This window comes from Spea bombifrons, chromosome 3, assembly GCF_027358695.1.
Source record: "Spea bombifrons isolate aSpeBom1 chromosome 3, aSpeBom1.2.pri, whole genome shotgun sequence".
Classification (NCBI taxonomy): Eukaryota; Metazoa; Chordata; class Amphibia; order Anura; family Pelobatidae; genus Spea; species Spea bombifrons.
Genome location: NC_071089.1, coordinates 5,193,721 through 5,217,437, shown reverse-complemented (window position 1 = coordinate 5,217,437; position 23,717 = coordinate 5,193,721). Strand labels below are relative to the sequence as shown.

Sequence of the window (23,717 nt, the reverse complement as noted above, 5' to 3'; positions counted from 1 at the left end):
TTTTCTTTTGCGGGAGTGAGGAATGTAAGAGATTTGTAGGGGTTTGGGAAACCTTGGAACGACTCCATAAATCAAATATTGCTTAGGAAACTCCAACCTTGAATATAAATTAAACGTTTATCCGTACTGTAAACACCGTTCATGCATTCCCGCGCAGAGAAACGCAATAAATCAAACGGTGGAGGATAAAAAATATATAAAACTAATTTACCGGCTAGTTGTTGTGTTTCTGCGATGACGCTGAATTAATCAGTAAGGTGTGATGGCTTTCTTTGGGGGGGGGGGGAAATGTACTCAACAAAGCAGTGGGGCGGAACTAATTTTTTTGTCCTTTAGAAATGGAAGGTGATTTGGTGGGGGGAGGGGCTAAACAGGCGGAAAAGCTTTAAAAAAATGCATTAAACTGAAAAAATAAGTAAAATAAATACGTTGAAGATTTTTAATGATATCTAGGTTTAAAAAAAATCCCTTTAAAATTAATCAGCCACCTACACTAAGTTTATTTTATTTTAAGTGTTATCACATGTGAGATAAAAAAATAATTAAAAAACCATATAATAATAATAATAATTATTATTATTATTATTATATTTTTATTTAATGTTCCATTTTTACATTTTTTTAGATTAATATTTTCCAGGGTTGAGTTATGCTAAAGCCATAGCCTGGGTAATTTTATGTTCATTTTATCTTCATTTTCCACTATACCTCCAGTGCAGACTGTATCAGAATCCTCATATCAGCCCAAGCAGGAGTCTGCCCGCAGTCTTTTAGCAGATTGCGTCTATTGAGCCTCTAGCGTTAAAAATTCAAATACACGGTGCGGCAGCAAGATGGCAGCTTCCACGCACAGGAACATATTTAATATGTTTACCAAAAACAAAATAAACAATTCCTATGATATATAAAAAAACATTAAATCTCTTATTCTGGCTCTGAAATAAAGGACCATGTTTTTTATGTGTACTTTTTTCTTAAGGTCTTTTTCTTCCTGATGGGTAGAGTTGATTCTGGACAGAATGAAATCGTAGAGGGATGCTTAGATTCCTATGATGCCTTACTGAGGTTGATATTTGGACTCTATGGTTTCAAACCCTTCAATAATACCTCCAGCTTTCTATGATGTATACTAAACCAGCACATAAAACTGTGTTTATCTACCCCACTACAGCATCAAGAACTATTGGTAAAGCTATGTGCATATAAAACAGCACAGCTATTTGGTTAGCGGTAGGCGAAGGTGCAGGAACAACTGCGTAACTCTGGATTTTATCATGTGAAAAAAGTTTACTAGCATCCTCTGTTACCACTTTAACCCGTCATGTATATTTATACACTTTAATGGTTATGAATCAAGAGCTTTATACCAAAATTCATATAAAAAGCAATGTATATGTGTATATATATATATATATATGTACGGTATATATATATAATATATTATATATTATATATAATATATTATATATAATATATATAATATATTATATATAATATATAATATATAATATATTATATATATTATATATAATATATTATATATTATATATATTATATATAATATATTATATATTATATATATTATATATAATATATTATATATAATATATATATATATATATAATATATTATATATAATATATATAATATATTATTATATATAATATAATAAAGGGTCCTATGGGCAGCTGTTACATAGCTGACTAGTATTGGTGATAATTATAATGTTAGAACTAACAAGGTCATTCTTAAATAGATTGTTAATAATAATAACAATCAAGGCATTTTCAGTTAAAATGTAACACTTTCCAGAACGCTAGCGAAATGTGAATTCAATTACGAACTGATTACATCAACAAATTAGGACACAGCCATTAGCGAAAGGTCAAAAAAAAGCTGTAGATTAGTAGAACATGTTTCCAGTATATAGGGGAAGTGGGCTACATAAAACATAATTACACACAATTTTAATAAGTAGATGGGGGAAAAAAAGCGTAAAACAAAAGCCGCTACTTTTCTTCTTTGTTAGAATCTGTAAAGTAGTTAGATCTGTTAGAATAGGCTATCTTGTTGGGTACAGAAAGGCGAAGGTTCACGCTGTTATTACAATATATCTGCATTGATAATATATAATAGACGTGAGATTTAAATGGTTACAATTAACATCTTTGGTAACAAACTGACACACGTTGTAAGCGCCGGTTCATGCTTATTATGAGTTAAATTATTTGAATGGTCGTTTTGCGTTGCGATGTGAAGATGCTCTTTGTACGTTGGAGCAAGCTATCTAAAGTTAGAGTTATCCAAAGTTCTTCCAGCTGGGTCTCAGCGGATGGTTCAGATGACAACCTTGTATTCATCTGTGGGGATTCTAGATAGCCGGACAACGGTAGACCACTAGATACGCAACAGAAGAACTCTGTGTCCGGAGGTGCGTAGTTCTGATAGAACGTTCTGTGCGATTACCGGTGTTTGAGGCTACCTTAGGACATTGTAGTGTCAGGACTTACCTGAGATCCAGAAACCGTGTGGCTACATCCCCTGCTCCCCAACTAGACTGCGCCTGCTGCTTCTACCTCTAAGTAATGTTTGGGACATCATCGTTATGCATCTTGTAGTCTATAATAACGCCTTACTCCTGAGATTCTGTCCAGTTCTCTAGGTTTTTTTTACCCGGCTTAACTTGACCTCGCTCTTACCTGGTATCCTGACCCGGCTTGCCGTTGGGTTCCTGTTTGCCAGCCAGCTCTGCTCAGGGGTTCTGCTCCTGAGCACGGTGACGTAACATGTAGGCTTGCCAGACTATCGAAGGTCTCCATCTTTATCAAGGAACATATACGAGACCTTGATAGGAACTTAATCGGCTCTACCTAACCCATACAGAATGCAGTGATTGCTAGCACCAGACATGTCCACAGGTCTAACTCCGGAACCCAATGTTAATAAACGAAACAAAGCAATGGAATCATTCCAGACCAAAGTTAAAGGTGCCATGTGCTACACTATGTAGGATATGTGTGATGACTGGGCATTAGCTGGGTATATACAGTATATATATATATATATATATATATATATATATATATATATATACCTCTAGCTGTTTCCTGAATAATAAAATTTCTCATTTTCATAGATGTTCCGCTGGTAGAAGAATAGTCCTGTCTCAATGTTCTGCTGATGATTAACAGACAAACGTATCTGACTCGTTGGCTTTCATCATATCTCCCTTATCTCCTTCTCTCCTTATTTCTCTATTTCTTCTCTCTGCAGCCCCTGTTTTTATTTTATTGCACACATCAGTCACCCCCCTAATTTCTTTAAGATCTTTTTCTGACTTACGGCGGGATTTTATCCACTAAACCCTAAACTTGACCCTAAATGAACTGCTAAGTCGCTCCCTTTCTGAGACAGGTGGTAAACTTCAGGTCGAATTCCAGAAACTCATCTATCTTTAAAGTCAAGCTGAATCAAGCTTAAAAAAAAGGAAATAAAAAAAAAATCAGCAATTCAGGGAACCGTTAACCCACAAGTTGCTGGGAATTTGTATTGGAAACTTGTGTAGCGTTTGATAAATCAGCCCTGAATTACCGGTGCGCAAACTTCGGCAACAAATGTATCTTCTCCTAGGTTATGAATTCAATTATCGCATCGCTTAAAAATGAAAAATGCTATTTTAAATGGTCAGAGTGATTTACAGATTGGCGAGGCAGCCGGCGGATTATCCATCACCCTGAACCTGAATACCAAAAAAGAAACTAAATGTGACTTACAAGGACGTTGGAACAAAACTTCATCGTTTAAAACCAGATGGAATTAAAGGAAATTTCACCAGCGCCCAAGACGAGACCAACGAGCGATTACGAGTCTTTACAGCAGGAAAAACCGGCAAAAAATAATGGATAAAATAATGGCGTTCCATAAAGAGGCAAACTAAATATATTAAATACAAATATCAGAATATAACATAATGCTGTATATACGGTCTACTCGATTAGTGTATCTAACCCCCCCCGGCATACAAAGGGTTAACAGGTCACAAACATATTGATAAACATTTCAACTTCCGGCCCCGGGTAACATTTCGCTAATTCGGTTACGGCTGGAAGAGACATCGCCGAAATGAATTTACCGTTGACATAAATTATTATGAGTCATTTTTCTTCTAAAAACGAAAAAAAAAAAAACAAAAAAAAAACACATATTGTAACAAGATAAAAGAAATCCATAACCTTTTGGCAAAGCCTCAAGTTTATCTACAATGGGAAATGATGGAGGTTTAAGTTTGCTGTTTTGGTGTTAACCCTTTGTAGATTTCACATACTGGATTTAACACTTTTAGCACTAAATACGGTATCAGAAATATAATTCTTCGGGCTGTTGAATGACCAAACCATTTTTTTTTTTATTATGTAAGCTTTCGCTTTAATTTTAATTTTTTTAGGGAATTGTTCAATGTCACGTGGAATAAAACCAGACCCTGATAGGTTGTTGCCATAGTAACTGGGGGAAAAAAAAGTGATGAAAACTTCGGCAGAAAGAATAAAATGACCAATCTCCTAAGAATGATTTCCGTAACATGTTAGGTATAATTATTATTATTATATTATTATTATTATTATTATCTTTTATTTATTTGACGCCAATAATTCCTGCAGCGCTTCTTACAGTCCCTACATTCAAAGGGTCCGACAAAACCAGAATTGACGGACTAGATGCTGCCCCGCAACACATTTAAATACATAAATGGATTTAATAATTAATAATAATAATCAATATTAATATTACTTTTTCTTGTTACATGACTCTACTTTCTTTTTAATAGGAAATGCCAGAAAAAGTCATTATAGAAAAAGGGACGTAAAAATCGCTACCTTTTGCAAAAATATCGGCTTCTCACGCTCGTTTCATCCTGTCCCTGAGTCACTATAGATGACGCTGAATAATAATTGCATCATTTTGCAGCTGCATGGGGATCTGATGATGTCATTTGAATCATCCCCATCCCCTGTTGGTAATTCTGCAGAGCAATTTTCAAACCGAAATATGCCCGCTCCGCTTTGGAGTAATAATGTGAAAACAATCACAGGAGTTATTAAGCATTAGAATGCTCCCGGGGCCGCGTTCCGACATTCCGAATGCGCGAGGCTCGCTGATAACCATCTGTCAGCAGCTGCCGGCCGAGACGGCCACGGTTCACAGCACGGCAGGCGGCGCGACAGAGGTCCCATCGAAACCAGCCGAGGGTTTGTACCGCTTGCCAGTCCGTGCGCGCATGCCTTTGGGTAGCTTGTTATTAACCTTATGTCTTACAAATAACTGCAACGTGCCTAAACGGGTCTAAATCCTACCGCAACCGCGCTCCAGTATGCTAACTATCCTTACTATTACCTAAAAACTAGAGGGAGCAAGATGGAAAGTAAGGGAGGGTGGTAGATATGTGGAAGAGCCTCCCAGCAGAAGTGGTAGAGGGTAATACAGTGAGGGGATTTAAACATGCATGGGGTAGGCATACGGCTCCTGAATCTAAGACGAGACCAACGACTGATTAAGGTTTGAGTCTTTACAGCAGGAGAAACGGGCAGACTAGACGGGGGCCGAATGGGGCCGATCTGCCGGCAAATTTGGTGTTTCTATGTAATTTTTCAGATCTGCGTAAAATCTGCCCCAGATAATCCCTAGTTATAACGCTTGAACGCACGCCATTCTCTCTCTCCTTGAAATGTCTTGTTGGTTGGGATGGAAGCCGGCTTCTGATAGACTTTATATATGGTGATAATTACTCTGTATAGTGCTCGGCTCTCTCAGTGCCTCTTCTCTGCAAAAAGATTAAAGTAAAAATCAATTCTAGGTAACTCCCCAAACATTACGTTTAATTGCGTTGTCAAGAACCGGCGGAGTTAGCGGTACGACTGTAGCCGCGGGTCATTCTGCTCCGTGACACCGGCAGCCTGCGACCTTTTAACTCCCTATTAGAAGTGGCTGGCGGGGTAACAATAATGTTAGTGTGACCCACTACAGCGCAGGTTTCTCTCTAATCCGATATACCCTACAAATTTAGATCGATGACGACAAGGAGCAAGGTAACAAAGTAGCAACGGCAGATCGGCCCCATTCGGCCCCTGTCTCGTCGCCCGTTTCTCCTGCTGTAACGATTCAAACCTTAATCAGTCGTTGGTCTCGTCTTAGATTCAGGAGCCGTATGTCTATCCCATGCGTGTTTAAATCCACTCTCGATTTCAGACCAGATCTAAAGTTACATCACGGCGTAAATGATATCGTGTCATCATCATTATTATGGTTCCTTTCTATAGAACCAGCTCCGTATTGTGAAATCCCAATTCTGCCATTTTTTATTGTCTCATGGAAATTAGTATCAAACAGGGCTTGTGCTGCCATCATAACTGGATAAAGTAGCTGCCTAGGGCCCCTATTATTCACAATGGCCCCAGAATTTTGAATAATAGGGGGCCCAAGAGAACGTTGGGCTGAGACACTGATGCTTCAAACTTATATGACTATAATGCATAGAAAAAAATGCGATCAGATGTGTTTTATGGTTTATGTAGAATAATTCTGCTCCCCACTTTCACTATAGATGGGGGCCCCTTTATCGCCTAGGGCCTCTTTAAAATCCACCAACTAACTATACTGTTCATGGGACTGTATTTGCTTTATATATATATATGTTTAATATACATTGTATGCATGGGATCTTCTATCAGAACATTGGGAATGAGGCTGTAAGTCAGGAACCCCATTTATATGTTATTTTTATGTAAATATCAAACTCAACATTTAATCTTGAATCACCTTTTCCTGGAACTGAGTGCGAGGACCTCCTCGTATCATTCCCTCAAACTGGATGTTTTTAGAGCGTTGTAGACTTGTGCATATATATCAAAAACAATTCAGACATTACTCACACTCTCTCATGCTCTCTCACACTCTCGTTCATTCTTTCTCATTCACTCTCTCTCTCTCATTCACTCGCTCTCAATGTCTTTCTAACTTCTCCGCCAACCGTTTTCGTGTCCCTGCATGAAAGGAGACGGGGACACGGAAATGGTCTGAGGTGAAGGTAGGACATTCGCATGAATTAAAGAAATTGGCAAATTGTGTTAAAATTAAAAAATTGTACAAATCCGAAGCACAAGTCCAGAGCGTACTGAAGAGTTGAGCTGACAAAGTCTACTACACACACAAGCTGTCGTGATACGGTATGTATGGCTGTTAATATACCTTGTAAACATTTTTAAGACTAAAGCGTATAATATCTTTACTAACTAGATAAATGAAGCACCTCCTTTCGGTAAGTTATCCATTCCTAATGAAACAAGCTGCGAGCAGATGTTACATAATTAATGTTCAATCCGAATTCCCATGAAGGTTGAGCCCCCGCAGTGAACATATGCAGGTATGAAATTTTCATCAAAAGATGTTCAACTATTTAATGAGTTTTGAAATGTATTTGGGAACTTCTTATGTTTTATGTATCGCCGAAATTCTTCAACTGACCGAGTAATAAGTTTAGCAAAGAATGTTTCGTAAGAGCAAATCTGGGCCGAACCTCGAGAATTTGGTTCTATGGCCAACGCAACCAATGGAATGGAACACAAGCCTGGGTTAGACTGGGGGTGATGAGGCAGGTCCTGGCACTTTAAGCACGGTGCCGGCAGCTTAATGGCGGAATGGTGTTATGCTCACCTAGCCAGGTGTGTCCAGCTCAGGGCAGCACCTGATTCTGTGTATGTTGGCCAGCACGGTTTGCCAAGTGTGCCCGGTGGCCAGGGGCGGGCTGGGCCGGGGGGCAGGGGGGCAATTGACCCCCAGGCCGCCCGAAATCTAATCTAAACGGCCGCTGGGTGCTGATGCCGCCGGCCGGCGCTACTTTAATACTTTTTTTTAAAATTTAATATGGCAAGCCGGATCGGCTATTAAATGGAAAAAAAAATAGTATTAAAGCAGCGCCAGCCGGCGGCATCAGCACCCAGCGGCCGTATGCGATGGCCGCCAAGTGATGGGAGCAGCGTGAGGGGTGAAAGCTCCGCCCCCTCGCACTCACCTTTCACCCCTCACGCTGCTCCATCACTATGCGGCCATCAGACTGCTGGAAATCGAATCTAAACGGCCGCTGGGTGCTGCTGCTGCCGGCCGGCGCTACTTTAATACTTTATTTATTTATTTTTAATATGGCAAGCCGATCCGGCATATTAAATAAATAAAAAAAAGGATTAAAGTAGCTCTGGCCGGTGGCATCAGCCCCCAGCGGCCGTTTAGATCAGTTTTCCAGCAGTGTGATGGCCGCATAGTGATGGGAGCAGCGTGAGGGGTGAAAGGTGAGTGCGAGGGGGCGGAGCCACTTCACTTGACTTGCCCCCCAGGCCTTAGGCTGCCAGCCCTCCCCTGCCGGTGGCCTGTCCGGTCCTGGCTCCATCAATCACAATAAGGAACCGTATCTGAGATCCGTTTTATTTATAGATATAGAGGATGTTATATGATTGTGTTCTCATGTTAATTACTTAAGTTCTTGGGAAGTTGTCCACTGTGGGTCTCCTGTGCGTATTGTCAGCTTTCCCAATTGTTAGGCGACTCTGGGGTACTTTTTACGACAAACCTCCCAGTACCGGCCCTGGAGTAAGATGTTTTCCAGCGGTAAATTACTTATTTTAGCTTTTATCCCAATCAGGTAAAATATATCAGAAGTGGAAACGCCACGATCGAACAAATATGAAAAGCTAGAGGCTTTCAGTAGCAGATTAGAGCGCTCTCTATTCCCAGCATGAAAGAGTTAATAGATGGAAGTCAGCCGTTTCAGGTAAATCCAATTCACCTGCGCTGCAATGTTTAAAGGTCAGCCGCTGGAGGCATTTGGAGTCTGACAACAGGGAGAGAGGCCTGAGGCCCCAAGACTCCACAGCAACACACTTACACACACAGCAACATACTTACACACACAGCAACATACTTACACACACACAGCAACATACTTACACACACACAGCAACATACTTACACACACAGCAACATACTTACACACACACAGCAACATACTTACACACACACAGCAACATACTTACACACACACAGCAACATACTTACACACACACTATCACACGCACACACACACAGCAACATACTTACATCCACACTATCACACGCACACACACAGCAACATACTTACATCCACACTATCACACGCACACACACAGCAACATACTTACACACACTCTAACACACACACACACAGCAACATACTTACATCCACACTATCACACGCACACACACAGCAACATACTTACATCCACACTATCACACGCACACACACAGCAACATACTTACACACACTCTAACACACACACACACAGCAACATACTTACATCCACACTATCACACGCACACACACACAGCAACATACTTACACACACAATAACACACACACAGCAACATACTTACACACACAGCAACATACTTACACACACACAGCAACATACTTACACACACACAGCAACATACTTACACACACACTATCACACGCACACACACACAGCAACATACTTACATCCACACTATCACACGCACACACACAGCAACATACTTACACACACTCTAACACACACACACACAGCAACATACTTACATCCACACTATCACACGCACACACACACAGCAACATACTTACATCCACACTATCACACGCACACACACACAGCAACATACTTACATACACAATAACACACACACACAGCAACATACTTACACACACACAGTAACATACTTACACATACAGTTACATACTCCTTAATCTGGCTTTGCATTTATGTTGTGCTGAAAGTGTGTTGATGGCCTTCAAATGCTACGGCACCTGCCCTGAATATCTGGCAAGTTACTTCCTGTTCAAAAAAGGCACCAGAGAAATGCCAAGTTAATTGTTCACCGGGGAGAAATGAGGAAAAAGAAATGGCGACGCAGATCAATCACTATTTTTTTTAATGGGCAAAAAGTCAGATTTCCCAAGAGCGTGATCTGTCCCCTGGTTTTGTGGCAAAGGGGGCCGCCAACCCCTGGACCTGATGCCCTAGGCCCGGAATAAATCACTGAGAAGAACTATTATTTCTACTGAATGAAAGCCAAGCCGTGATTTCAAACTGCATTATGTAACATGTATGTGGATCTCTATACACCACTTAACCCGCAGATCTGAACGCACGCTAACAACATTGACTCAAAAGCCGCTGCTTTGAAAATAATACAAAGATTGGATTATTATGGAAACGACTCCTTCTATCTTTTCGTGATGAGATCAGATTAATGCATTGACCATTCGAGTGGCTCGCGTCGTCCTTCCAGGCAAAGGGTTCGGTGAAAATGCAAAACAGGACTCTCTCCCTCTCTCCCTCTCTTTGAAGCATGATATTCTATTTGTGTTGGAAGTTCGTCTTCATATAATCATCATCATACCCTAACAGCCCCCGACAAATATTCAAACTTGCAGTAAAAGATAAGAAAAGGGTATTTTGGGGATTAAGGACCACATTTCACGTGGGTTTTATTGAATCCATTGCGCACCAAAAAGTTTCCCATGCTTCCCATGCCATTGGGACACAGGAGTGATGGGAGTGATAAAGGGCCATGGGAACACAGGAGTGATGGGAGTGATAAAGGGCTGTTGGAACACAGGAGTGATGGGAGTGATAAAGGGTCATTGGAACACAGGAGTGATGGGAGAGATAAAGGGCCATTGGAACACAGGAGTGATAGGAGTGATAAAGGGCCATTGGAACACAGGAGTGATGGGAGTGATAAAGGGCCATTGGAACACAGGAGTGATGGGAGTGATAAAGGGTCATTGGAACACAGGAGTGATGGGAGAGATAAAGGGCCATTGGAACACAGGAGTGATGGGAGTGATAAAGGGCCATTGGAACACAGGAGTGATGGGAGTGATAAAGGGCCATTGGAACACAGGCGTGATGGGAGTGATAAAGGGCCATTGGAACACAGGAGTGATGGGAGTGATAAAGGGCCATTGGAACACAGGAGTGATGGGAGTGATAAAGGGCCATTGGAACACAAGAGTGATGGGAGTGATAAAGGGCCATTGGAACACAAGAGTGATGGGAGTGATAAAGGGCCATTGGAACACAGGAGTGATGGGAGTGATAAAGGGCCTCTGTACGCCTATGAAGAGATTCCATTCAAAATCAGCCGTTTCCAGCTACAATAGTCATTTACAGCATTAACCCCGTCTGCGCAGGATTTCTGATCCATTTCATGTTATTTTAATGGACAGAATGTGCTTTTCTTTCAAAAACAAAAGATTTCTACGTGACCCCAAACATTTGAATGGTAGTGTAATGATATACATGCGCCCACAAGAAACAAATAAAAGTCACCTGGTACAGAGAGATGCGTGCTTATTAACTGTTCTAATTTTAACCCCTTCACGACAAAGTCCGTACATGTTCTGGCTCACAATCCATTGCCATTAATGGGTTTAAGGACAACCAGTTGTCCTTAATGGCTCATTCCAGACCCACTCGCTTATTTCCAGGCAGTGAGTCGGATCTCACAGCATCCGACCCGGAGCATCCCCTGTATTTATTGGCGAGTGTCCCTTTAAGAGATTGTTAGCACACAAGAATAGGGTCCTCTTATCCTTCTGCCTCGGTGTTAATTTTATTGCCATTTTAAGTGGTCTTTTGTTTTTTTTCTGCCCCTTATTGTAACAGCGCTCCGGAATGTGCTGGTGCTATATAACTAAATGGAATAATTGTTAGGCGTCTCTGGGGTACTTTTTACGCCGCAGGATCCTTCATTTGACAAACCTCCCAGCACCGGCCCTGGAGTAAGATGTTTTCCAGCGGTAAATTACTTATTTTAGCTTTCATCCCAATCAGGTAAAAACATATCAGAAGTGGAAACGCTACGATCGAACAAATCTGAAAAGCTATTTCCATTATAATAACTCCCACGCAGATCAGCGCCGGGGATCAAATGGACGGAGAAGATACTTAATACCCGATTGTCACAAAAAAAAGATGAGATTTCTCGTCCAGCTGCTATTTTATGATATCATTCGCTCACGTGGTCACTCGATTTAAAGAATCAAAAACAATTACTGTCCAGAAAAAAAGCTTTAAATATAAGAAAACACTCTTAAAAATATTTTACCGCTGTATTTATCGACCACGTGTCACATGGCTATAAAAACGGGTTGTGCAGCAGCGTCTATTGATCCAGCGGCTGCACTAATGCCAGTTGGCGGCCGCTGGCCTTAAAGTCACAGGGCCGCCTAGTCATCCCCAGTCCGGCCCTGGAAACAAATAACCAGTCACTGACCATTAAGTTAAATTGTGGATGCAGAATAAGGAGTAAGGAGCATACTCAACCGTTCAAAAGTTTGGGGTCACTTAGAAATGTCTTGTTTTTGAAAGAAAAGCCAATTGTGTCCATTAACATAACATGTAATGGATTAGAAATCCAGCGCAGACGGAGTTAATGTTGTAAATCACTATTGTTGCTTGAAACGGCTGTTTTTTTAATGGAATCTCTTAATAGGCGTACAGAGGTCCTTTATCACTCCCATCACTCCTGTGTTCCAATGGCCATTTATCACTCCCATCACTCCTGTGTTCCAATGGCCCTTTATCACTCCCATCACTCCTGTGTTCCAATGGCCCTTTATCACTCCCATCACTCCTGTGTTCCGATGGCCATGTATCACTCCCATCACTCCTGTGTTCCAATGGCCCTGTATCACTCCCATCACTCCTGTGTTCCAATGGTATGTTTAAAAGGATAATTGATGGTTAGAAAACCCTTTTTCAATTATGTTACAGACAGAAATGTCCTTGTTTTCCATGAAAGTGACCCCAAAGTTCTGCAGTGTACCTGGGAACTCTCAGGGTTGACCGGGAGTCTCTGGGTGATGCAAATGCTTCCCGGGTCTCCTGGTCACTTCTCTCTCTCCAGGCAAAGCTGAGCGGTGTTTAGCCACGCCCACACCCTGCCCACTTTCCATCTAACACATACTGGTGGGGGGGGGTTCATAGCCAGGTAGCCACACATACATAGCCTGCTAGCCGGAGCTCCGGGCAGCCTGTCCTGGTAAGGATTATCAGTCAGCGTGCAGCGTGATATATTGAAGAAAGATCCTTGTGTTAGATGGCGGCGGAAACCTAGGCAGTGAGTAGAGGACTCGTCCTTAGGGGGATGAAGATAAAGTGGGCAGAATTATAGAGGTTTAACTATTTTTGCCCTTTTCTGCTCGTATCCAAGCATATTTTTTTGGAACTGAACAATGAAAGCGGTGCACAAAGCAGTATGTGTTCTACTCATGGAGCTTCTTCCAAAGATGCCGCGATAGTCTGGTTATTGACTCTGGCAACGGCACCGTTCAGGGAACGAGATTACTCTTTGGTAGCACCGGTGATGATTTTCAGCCACGCGGCTCCTCCTAGGGACAACCTGGCAAGGGTTGTATTTACAGTTTTCTTTCCCTGTAACCCAGCAGGTGATTCCCGTGCGCCCGTCGGCACGTATCAGACGTTCTTCGAGCGTTTTCCTCCTCATTAAAAACACTGTGCTGAATACATCCCGCAGCGAGAGCTCCTGAAGCACATATCACTTTGCTTTATGTTACAGGAATCTGTGCCGGTTTATTTTCTATTAAATATTTAGATCTAACAATGAAAAAATAAAGGAGTTTTGAAATTTATATCCAATTAATACTAATTGGTAGATTTAAATACATAAAGTACAGGAGGGAAGTTTATTTCAAAGGAGGAGAAATGTTAGAACAAGAGACTGTAATCTAACACGAGAGGGTCAGAGGTGAGAAAGGGTGGCACATAAGTGGAACAACCTGCCGGAAGAAGTGGTAGAGGGTAATACAGTGAGGGTATTAAACATGCATGGGATAGACATACGGCTCCTGAATCTAAGACGAGACCAACGACTGATTAATAGCCCTTTGTTTCCTGCCCTTTCGATGCAATTCAGAGGGCTTTTTCGAAACAAAATTCATTGTCACTCATGCTCTTTCACGCTCTCTCATGCTCTCTCTCTCACATTCTCTCACATTCCCATTCATGCTCTCTCTCAATGTGTCCCTACTTTTTACGCCAACCGTTTTTTTTTTTTGCCACCTGCTTCTGTGGTTTTTTTTATGCCTTTCCCACAGCTCGGCATCTTCTCTTGCCTCTTCTTGTTCTTCTGTCTTCTTTCTTCTATCTTCATCTGCTTCTTCCCGTTATTGGCTCTGGTAAGGAGCCCCCCCCATCACTTCCACAAATAGGGTGGGGCCCCTGGGCTCCTCCTTCCAGTGCAGAAAGGGGAGAGGCTAACAGAGCCAATGGCAGGGAGAAGTGGACGAAGAAAGAAGACAGAAGAAAGAAACCAGAAAGACAAGAACAGGCAAGAGAGAAGTGGGGCTGTGTAGAATGAGGCAAGAACATGATGCAGGTGGTAAGGAGAGATTAAGAGAAAGCTCAGAAATTCTAGTGATTAAGGTTTAAGTCTTTAAAGCAGGAAAAATGGGTGATTAGGCGGGGGCCAAATAGGGCCGATCAGCCGCCAAATTCTATATTTCTGTGGTTCTAGAATATATAATTATAGCAGAGAATAATTATCACAACAGCCTTTATTCTTTCTAACAGTTTGCAATTCTCCTAATGCTCTAATTTCATTTGCTAATATTTTACCTTAAAAATCTTATGTATTATTTTCCGGACATGATAAATCCAGCGCTTTACCTTTTGTACTTTAATTGTATGAGTAAGAAGCTAATTAGCTTTTGGCAAATTTTCCCGACACTGTAAGAAATCTTAACCAAATTATCATCGCTAAGGCATTATTTACTGAACCGGAGAACTTTTTTTTATGAAGATGATCACTTTTTTTTTTTTCATTAACCTCCCTGTAATGAAACAAACAAGGCGGAATATATATTGCATTCATTAAAAGAATTAATTATTAACAGATTTGTTTAAATATACAATATAATGATCACTATAATATGCTTTAGAGGGGGTTTATCACCTTTTCTAAATTCTATAGTTCTATAGAATAAAGAAAAATATATAATTGTATATATAGGGTATATATATATGGTGTATATATATGGGGTATATATATATATGTAGGGTATATATATATATATCGGGTATATATATATAGGGTGTATATATATAGGGTATATATATATATATGGTATATATATATAATATACCCTATATATATATATATATATATATATATATAATATACCCTATATATATATATATATATATAGGGTATATATATAAATAGGGTATATATATATATATAGGGTATATATATAAATAGGGTATATATATATATATGGTGTATATATATGTATATATATGGTGTATATATATATACCCTATATATATATATATATATACATACCCTATATATATATATATGGTATATATATATATATATATATATATATATATATATATATATATGGTGTGTGTATATATATATATATATAAATGGTATATATATGTATATAGGGTGTATATATATATATATATATATATATATAGGGTATGTATATATAGGGTATATATATATATATGAGATGAAGCCTACACCTTTTGGTCTCATGAACGTTTGGCTTCCCCTGACAGCATCATTCTCCGTCCCTTCACTTCAGTTATGATGTCATATCCCAGCGGAGGTACAGTGCACCTTGCGGCCCGTGACACATGTATGATCAAAACAACGCAAGATCAGTTTGTTACGTTCACCGTGAATGAACTCGTACGGGCAGAATCTTTCTCCGTGGTCCATCAGGAAGCTGATTTACATATAAATGACTTCACATTGTCTCGTATAAAGGATTCCATTCATAACCCTGAACCCACAGAAGAGAATAATATGATTATATTCCTTAGCAATTGAGAAAGACAAGTATGTATATAAGAGGGGCACTCGCTACACGAACCCCGCTGCATGCCTGCTGACACGTAGAATATAATAGGTATGTGGCTAATGTATGTGATGCTGATATATGAAGGTTATTATTGGACGAATAGCTTATGGAATATCGACAACTGCATTCCGTTCCGTGCCTGGAATTTTTATTTTTTTTTACAAAAAATGCTATTTTTTAGGCAAAGTAATAACCAGACAGGACTGATGTGGAGCGTACAGCTCCTGGAAATAATTTGATCCTCAGTTTCATTTTCTGCGACGTCTTCCATCTGTGTGAAACATGTGCTTTCGACAAAATGCCTTTAACGCGCTAATATGCGGTAATGCTTCCATATTTTTTTTTTCCCAAAATAAAAAATCTTGACCTTGCAAATATTCTGGGTAAAACATATTCTTACTAAAAGGCTCATAATCATCCATATCCCGGGATTTTAGTGGCTCTGAGCAATTTTAAGCAGCACGGTGAGTTATGCTCCTCGCTAAAAGGCAAATAATGGCGCCCATATGGTATATAGCCCAGAGTCTCTCATCTATTACGTCTGAGTCTCCCTCACTCAGGGGTGAGTCTAGGGTTAGTGACGCCTAGGTACAACATTTCTTCAGCGCACCTAACACACACACACATTCTAACACCATACAATTATACATACACACTGACACAGCCTCTCCCTGTTCTCCCTTCCCCCTCTCCAAGGTGCCACTTACCCTAGGCTCACATACTGACGCATACATTCACACTTACACAATACACTAATACCCACACACACACTCTTAACACCAAATACTAACACACACCTATACATAACACTGTACACTGACATACACATACTCTTACACCATATACTAACACACACTTGTTAACACCATACATACACTAACATACACACAGCCTAACACCATACACTAACACACATACTCTCTAACATCATACAGTAACACGCACGCCAACACAATATGCTAACACACACTCTAACACCATATGGTGACACAAAGTCATGCTAACACCATACACTAACACACACACACTCTAACTCCACATAGTAACACATATGCACTCATGCTACTGCTTTACATTGACACAGACACTCTAAAACCATACAGTGGAACGCACGCACACACACACGCTATCACTGAACACCAACACACAGCACTAATCCTATATAGGGATACAAGCTACATGCCTGGTAGACAGTACACACATGTGCACTCAGCCACACTCCTCTCCAGTATGCTATGTGCTCATTCATGCATCCCGCGTTCCGAGATTAAACCCAAGGCAGCCTGGATGAGCGCGCCAACATGGGCAGCACCAAGGCCGCCATATTGGAATCTCCCAGCAACCGGCACTGTTCGGGTAAATTTGTTGCCATCCAGTCATTTTGGGTGACAATTCCTCTTCTAGACTTCCTGAAGAAGCGTCAGAAGTTACCTGAACTTTAGGTGTTTCATTGAGAACACGACCCGGGGTGATTCACATGTCAAAGGGGCAGGTGTGTGTGGCAGGCAAATATCATTAAGGGCAAAAACTCATCACAGAACAAACATTTTCTATTTAACGAAGTGGCAGCCGAACGAGAGAAATCGTAACGTTTCAAATACGGCCGTTTATTCCGATACTATTTTCTAAGTCATTTAACTCTTCTGTGTAACATCTGCCCAGATTACAGATTCATACCACTTCATACTCGCTACGCACCCATCGTAATAACATGCGCCGCCGCTAATCGGTCTGTTTTATTATATTACAACGGAGGGGGAGTGAATTCACGGTAGATGGGAATTTGTGCAAATTAGGAGATTTTGAGAGACTTTAATTATTATTTTTTATTTTAGAACAGGTTTTTTTTTTTTTTATAACACATTTCCGACCAATAAGAAAGCAGGAATAAATATGCAATCACCATAGAAACCAACGAAACTTGTGGATTGCTGGATTTTAACACATTGAATGATTTTAAATGAATAACTAGCACCGTTTCATCATTTTTTTAAAATTACATTTTTTTTACGGTAAAAAAACCCCCAAAAAATATTTCTTCACAGATGGAATTAAAGGGCCATCACAGTTGATGTGTGACAATGAATAACTCCTACCGCTTGATGAGTTTTCAGAATAATCTTGTCTGGGGCCGTTCTGGATGTTCGCTCGCAGTAACTCCTCCGCACTGCTAATCCTCCATGTTTTCTCAGTTTTGTGCATAGGGGGCAGGTATTCCAGATCGCAAGGGGACTCAAAATTACAGTCAAATTCTAGAATCAAATAAAAGGGAAAAAAATAAATAAAAATTCACACAAAATGAATATAGTTTTTTTTAAGGTGAGATAATAAGATTTTTTTTAGCATATTTAATGGTAAAAGTTATTACACGTATTTACAGTGGGTGACATAACAAGTATAATAACAATTTTAACTTAGGTTAGGGGGGCCCTGCTCACAAGAGCTTACAATCTAGTTGGAGGTGGAGGTATATAATACAAGTGCAAGTGTTTGCGATGGGGTGTAGCTGGGAAAGGGGAGGGTGGGGCCAAAGGCAGGCATGGGTGGGGTGAAAGGCAGGCATGGGTGGGGCCAAAGGCAGGCATGGGTGGGGCCACTCATACATCACAGACCTCCACTGACTTTACAGCTCCAGGGGCCAGTCAGAGGAGTTAAGAGGATCTCCGCAACTGGCCCATGATCCCTACCCATTGAAAATCGGGACTGCTTTGAAAAAATGGGTAGGTGGAAGCTGTAGTTCTCTGTATCTTGTAGACTTATTATAAAGTGCTGTATTTCTCTGAGTCTGTATATAGTTAATGCAACATTTAAGAGAATAATTTTTCCGTTTTCAGCAATTTTTTGTAAACTCCTTTTTGATTGGATCGTTTCACCAATCGCTTATTGACGAATATCTCCAATATGTGCCGTTCATCTGCGCTGAATTCGAATTGATTGCGAGACACAGCCTTGGCACCGCCATTAAATTATCTCCAATTATATATTACTATTGATAGAGTGTCTTATAGCTCAGTTTAAATGGGCATTATTACTTATTTCTTTTCTGTTTTCACAATATATTTATGCTGTAAATTGCATCAGCGTTCATCGATTTGCTTTGTCACTCAATGTATGTACGAGTGAACGATATTAAGAGGAAGAATGATGTTGATGGTATTAATTCATTAGCTAATGCATGTAGTAGAAATACTAAAATATTTGATTGATAGAAACCTCTGATGTCTCTCCTTTATGACCCTGCTACCTAAGTAGCGGTTTAGTGTTATAAGCATTATTATGTCCTTCTCAGCTGTTTCATTGGACAAACACAAAGCCAGGTGAGTACCCGTCCACACATAGAAACCCAGAACCTGCCAGCGGATCGTCCCCATCCGGCCCCCCGTCTAGTCGCCTGTTTCTCCTGCTGTAAATTCTCAAACCTTCATCAGTCGCGAGTCTCGTCTTAGATTCAGGAGCCGTATGTCTATCCCATGCATGTTTAAATTAGCCTCTACCATTTCTGCTGGGAGGCCGTTCCACTTATCTACCACTCTCTCAGTTCTCTAGTTTTAACACCACAGTTCGTTTCTCTGATGTCAGTCTGGGGCAGGGGGCCAAATCCAGCCCATTAACAAAGTAGCCTAAAACACATTTGGCCGACAAATGCTCTAACGTACATGCATACTGACCCGAGCTTGGCAAACCATAAAATGGAAAGCATGGAAAGGAATCCGTCGCTCTCAACTGAAGTCCTTGTTACTGAAAATGCTTTGGTGGGATCACCAGTAAAAACTCATATACTGGTCCAGAATCGCCCCTGCCTCCTCGCTATCCCTCCCTGCATATCTCCCACCTCCTCTAGATTGTAAGCTCCTTTGAGCAGGATCTCCCTTACCATGATGGCGCTATAGAAATCAGTAAATAATAACCCCCTATTTGTTCATTTTATGTAAGGCTTCATCCATTGGATTCTTTCGTAGTAAGTTTCATGAATCGGGTTCCATTGCTGTGTATCCAGCATGGCCGCCATGAACTAAAGCACCGGACCGGCATCACAAGTGACGATCAGTGCTATCCCCTCATTTACTGATTTACCAACATTTCTTGCCCCCATATATATAAAAATATATATATCTTTAGTTTTACGCCACTGCCAATTATACCTATTTCACAGAGAGCACTGGATTTAACATTAAATCCATACTACTAATACAGTTAGTGCACACGTGAGCACTTCTTTCTTTCTTATAGTCTAAAGCTCCGATAATTCCAATTCCTGGCAATCTCAGAGAGCCCCGCTGATCCTAATTAAGAGACAATAAAACTCTACAGCATTGATTGTGTGATGCACCTGTCAAAATATACGAGGGGAGATAAAAATTTAAGTTACAACAACTATTAACCGCCGAGATACATCAGACTAATGTTACATTATGATACATTGTGTTTTTACGGTTCTATTGTACATTGTGGTAACAATCATTGGGAACATTCTGTAAAAGTGGACGTGCCATGTGGAAAACAGTCTAATAATTTTGGCCCCATAAACCTTTTGTTTGGAATTTGGCCCTTTCCATAAAATCCATACAAATCATTTAGTGGCAGTTTTCTTCCTATTTTTTTTTTTATTTTATTTGGAAAAATAGAAAAATCGGGCCTTACCAATATATAAATATTAAAGGGACGCTTAGGCCTCATAATATGTTTAATATCTGCCAGGTCACCACTTTTTTAGGACGGGAAGCCACCAAATTGTACATACAAGAGAAAAAAAATTTCAATATTCATGATGCTGAAGTTAAAGGGAGAGTACGGGTGGGGGAAAGAAGGCACTAAATTAATCTTCACATTTATTAAAAAGTATCATTTTACAATGTAAAGAAACCCAAAAAGTCAGATTTACACCCTTGTTATAACGCATGCTGCGGCGTGGTTTGCATCCATTTTTCGGTGCCCGTTTTCATTGCTGTTCTGTGATCTCCTACGGTTCCTGTCCCTTTAACTTGCCCCGACCAGACACTCTGCTTGTCTAGTTAGACCTCAGCCACCAAGCTTGTCGGTCCTGCTTTAGTTCAGGTGTTGGATCTGCTGACACCATCTGTACCATCTAGACCAGACCCCAGTCTATGGATCATTGCAGGCGAGACCTCCCCATGTGACAGAGGGAATGCCATGCAACTGGACCGGCGGCCCTATGGCTAGTTGGCCAAGTATAACACAGCTTCATCCATGCTCTTTTATAAAATAGCTTTTGTTTCATGTGCTGATGGTAAACAGACCTCCGTGAGAGTGCAAAATACAGCGTTTCAGGGGACTTGTGATCTTTCCGCGCATCTCACAGTTACAAAGAATATACACTACTGTCCAGAAGTTTGGGGTCACTTAGAAATGTCCTTGGTTTTAGCAGAAAAGCCAATTTTGTCTATTAAAATAACATGAAATCCAGCGCAGATGGGGTTAATGTTGTAAATGACAATTGTAGCAAGAAACGGTTGATTTCTAATGGAAATTTCTTCATAGGCGTACAAAGACTCTTTATCACTCCTGTGTTCCAATGGCCCTTTATCACTCCCATCACTCCTGTGTTCCAATGGCCCTTTATCACTCCCATCACTCCTGGGTTCCAATGGCCCTTTATCACTCCCATCACTCCTGGATCCCAATGGCCCTTTATCACTCCCATCACTCCTGGGTTCCAATGGCCCTTTATCACTCCCATCACTCCTGGATCCCAATGGCCCTTTATCACTCTCATCACTCCTGTGTTCCAAAGGCCCTTTATCACTCCCATCACTCCTGCGTTCCAATGGCCCTTCATCACTCCCATCACTCCTGTGTTCCAATGGCCCTTTATCACTCCCATCACTCCTGTGTTCCAATGGCCCTTTATCACTCCCATCACTCCTGTGTTTCAATGGCCCTTTATCACTCCCATCACTCCTGTGTTCCAATGGCCCTTTATCACTCCCATTACTCCTTATGTCCCAATGGCCCTTTATCACTCCCATCACTTCTGTGTTCCAATGGCCCTTTATCACTCCCATTACTCCTGTGTTCCAATGGCCCTTTATCACTCCCATCACTCCTGCGTTCCAATGGCCCTTCATCACTCCCATCACTCCTGTGTTCCAATGGCCCTTTATCACTCCCATCACTCCTGTGTTTCAATGGCCCTTTATCACTCCCATCACTCCTGTGTTCCAATGGCCCTTTATCACTCCCATTACTCCTTATGTCCCAATGGCCCTTTATCACTCCCATCACTTCTGTGTTCCAATGGCCCTTTATCACTCCCATCACTCCTGTGTTCCAATGACACGTTGTGTTCGCTGATCCAAGAATACGTTTAAAAGGCTAATTGATGGTTAGAAAACCCTTGTTATGTTACAGCCAGAAATGTCCTTGTTTTCCATGAAGTGACCCCAAACTTTTAAACGGCTGTGTATATAAAAAGTGTGATGTGATATATCGTGCCATTTGTCAAGATGCTGGCAAAGAGAATCTGATGAATAAAGTGTCGTAAAAGAACTTCTTCTAAAAAGCAACAAAACAATCGTTTAACGTGAGTTATATTCACTGCTATTCAGACTCTCTCCACACAGGGCTGGAACAATAGATTGTAAATGAAAAGGCTGCTTGCGTGAGAGAAATGGGAACCAGAATCAGTCTGAATTGGTCTGACACGCGGCTCTGAGTGAAAGGACTAAATGCAATATATCCTTCTGGATAAACCACTACATGAAAACAATGGACAAATGTTCAGAACACCAAGAAAGTTGATAAATATTCCACGTATCCCGTGCCGACATCTTTTCTTCCACTTTATGCCAGAGCTAAGTGATACTCGAGTGTTTTTTTATTTTTTCGCTGTTTCTTGACAGAGCTAATTGAAGAGGAGTCGCTGACACAATGACTAGAGACGTGTTTACATTCCACCGGCTGTCTTCTTCTTGTTGGCCATGTCCACGTCTTAAAGGTGGGCAGCCCCTTCTAATGCAGTCAGAACAGCCTCCTTGGTGTAAATGGGCCAGTTGAGGAGAATAAAGATCTCCCCTTTAACCGGCCCATTGGGCAGCGCGATACCGGGGGGGCCTGATCGCCCAAGGATCAGCCTAGACCAGGATACGTCATGGACGATGATATTGGGGAACTTACATGAAAAATATATCCTACTAATACGTAAGGACGTACAAACAGATGAGAAGCTTCTAGGATGACCCAGAACAATATATTGGGTACAATATATGATGATTGGGAAAATGACGTTGACCAAGCCGAGATTAGGCAAACATGTTGAGGTGCCGATACACAAAATGTCCACATGATCACTCATGAGGCGGTCCAGTCAGTTGAGGACAGAAGTTCAGTGCACCATGGAGGAAGAAGAGAACCATATGGCGAAGCTTTCCATCAAGGACGTATTGGTGGAGGATCTTCATGGTTTGAATGTAGGGAAGGTCTGGTAACGGTAATAAGGTAGCCCAAAATACATCTGGCAGAGAACATAGTCTATGTGTACTATCCAGTCTAGTGCAGATATTTGCAAAGAGAGAATCTCTGCAAAAACCAAAATGCAGAAAAAAGATCAAGTCGTCACAGAGATGCCGACTTTAGGTCACCCCTTTGCCTCCATTACACTGGGGTTACACCATTATGAAGTGTAGTGAAATCAAGGAGATGAGACATAACTCTCCTGTAATCTCCCCTGTCTGATGGCACCCTGATCTCGTGTGTACCCCTCCGGTGCAAAAACCGTATAAGTGACTATTACGTC

The 23,717-nt window shown here is 40.9% G+C and overlaps 1 protein-coding gene across 1 annotated transcript in view; it reads right to left on the bottom strand.

The window, feature by feature from the left end:
• The window catches only part of LOC128483063 (ALK tyrosine kinase receptor-like), a 111,674-nt gene that overhangs the window by 26,472 nt on the left and 61,485 nt on the right, over nt 1–23,717 (bottom strand). Inside the window, exon 3 of the mRNA XM_053459103.1 lies at nt 18,061–18,216. Coding sequence (XP_053315078.1) covers nt 18,061–18,216 — 156 coding nt within the window. The remainder of the gene's footprint in view (nt 1–18,060; nt 18,217–23,717) is intronic.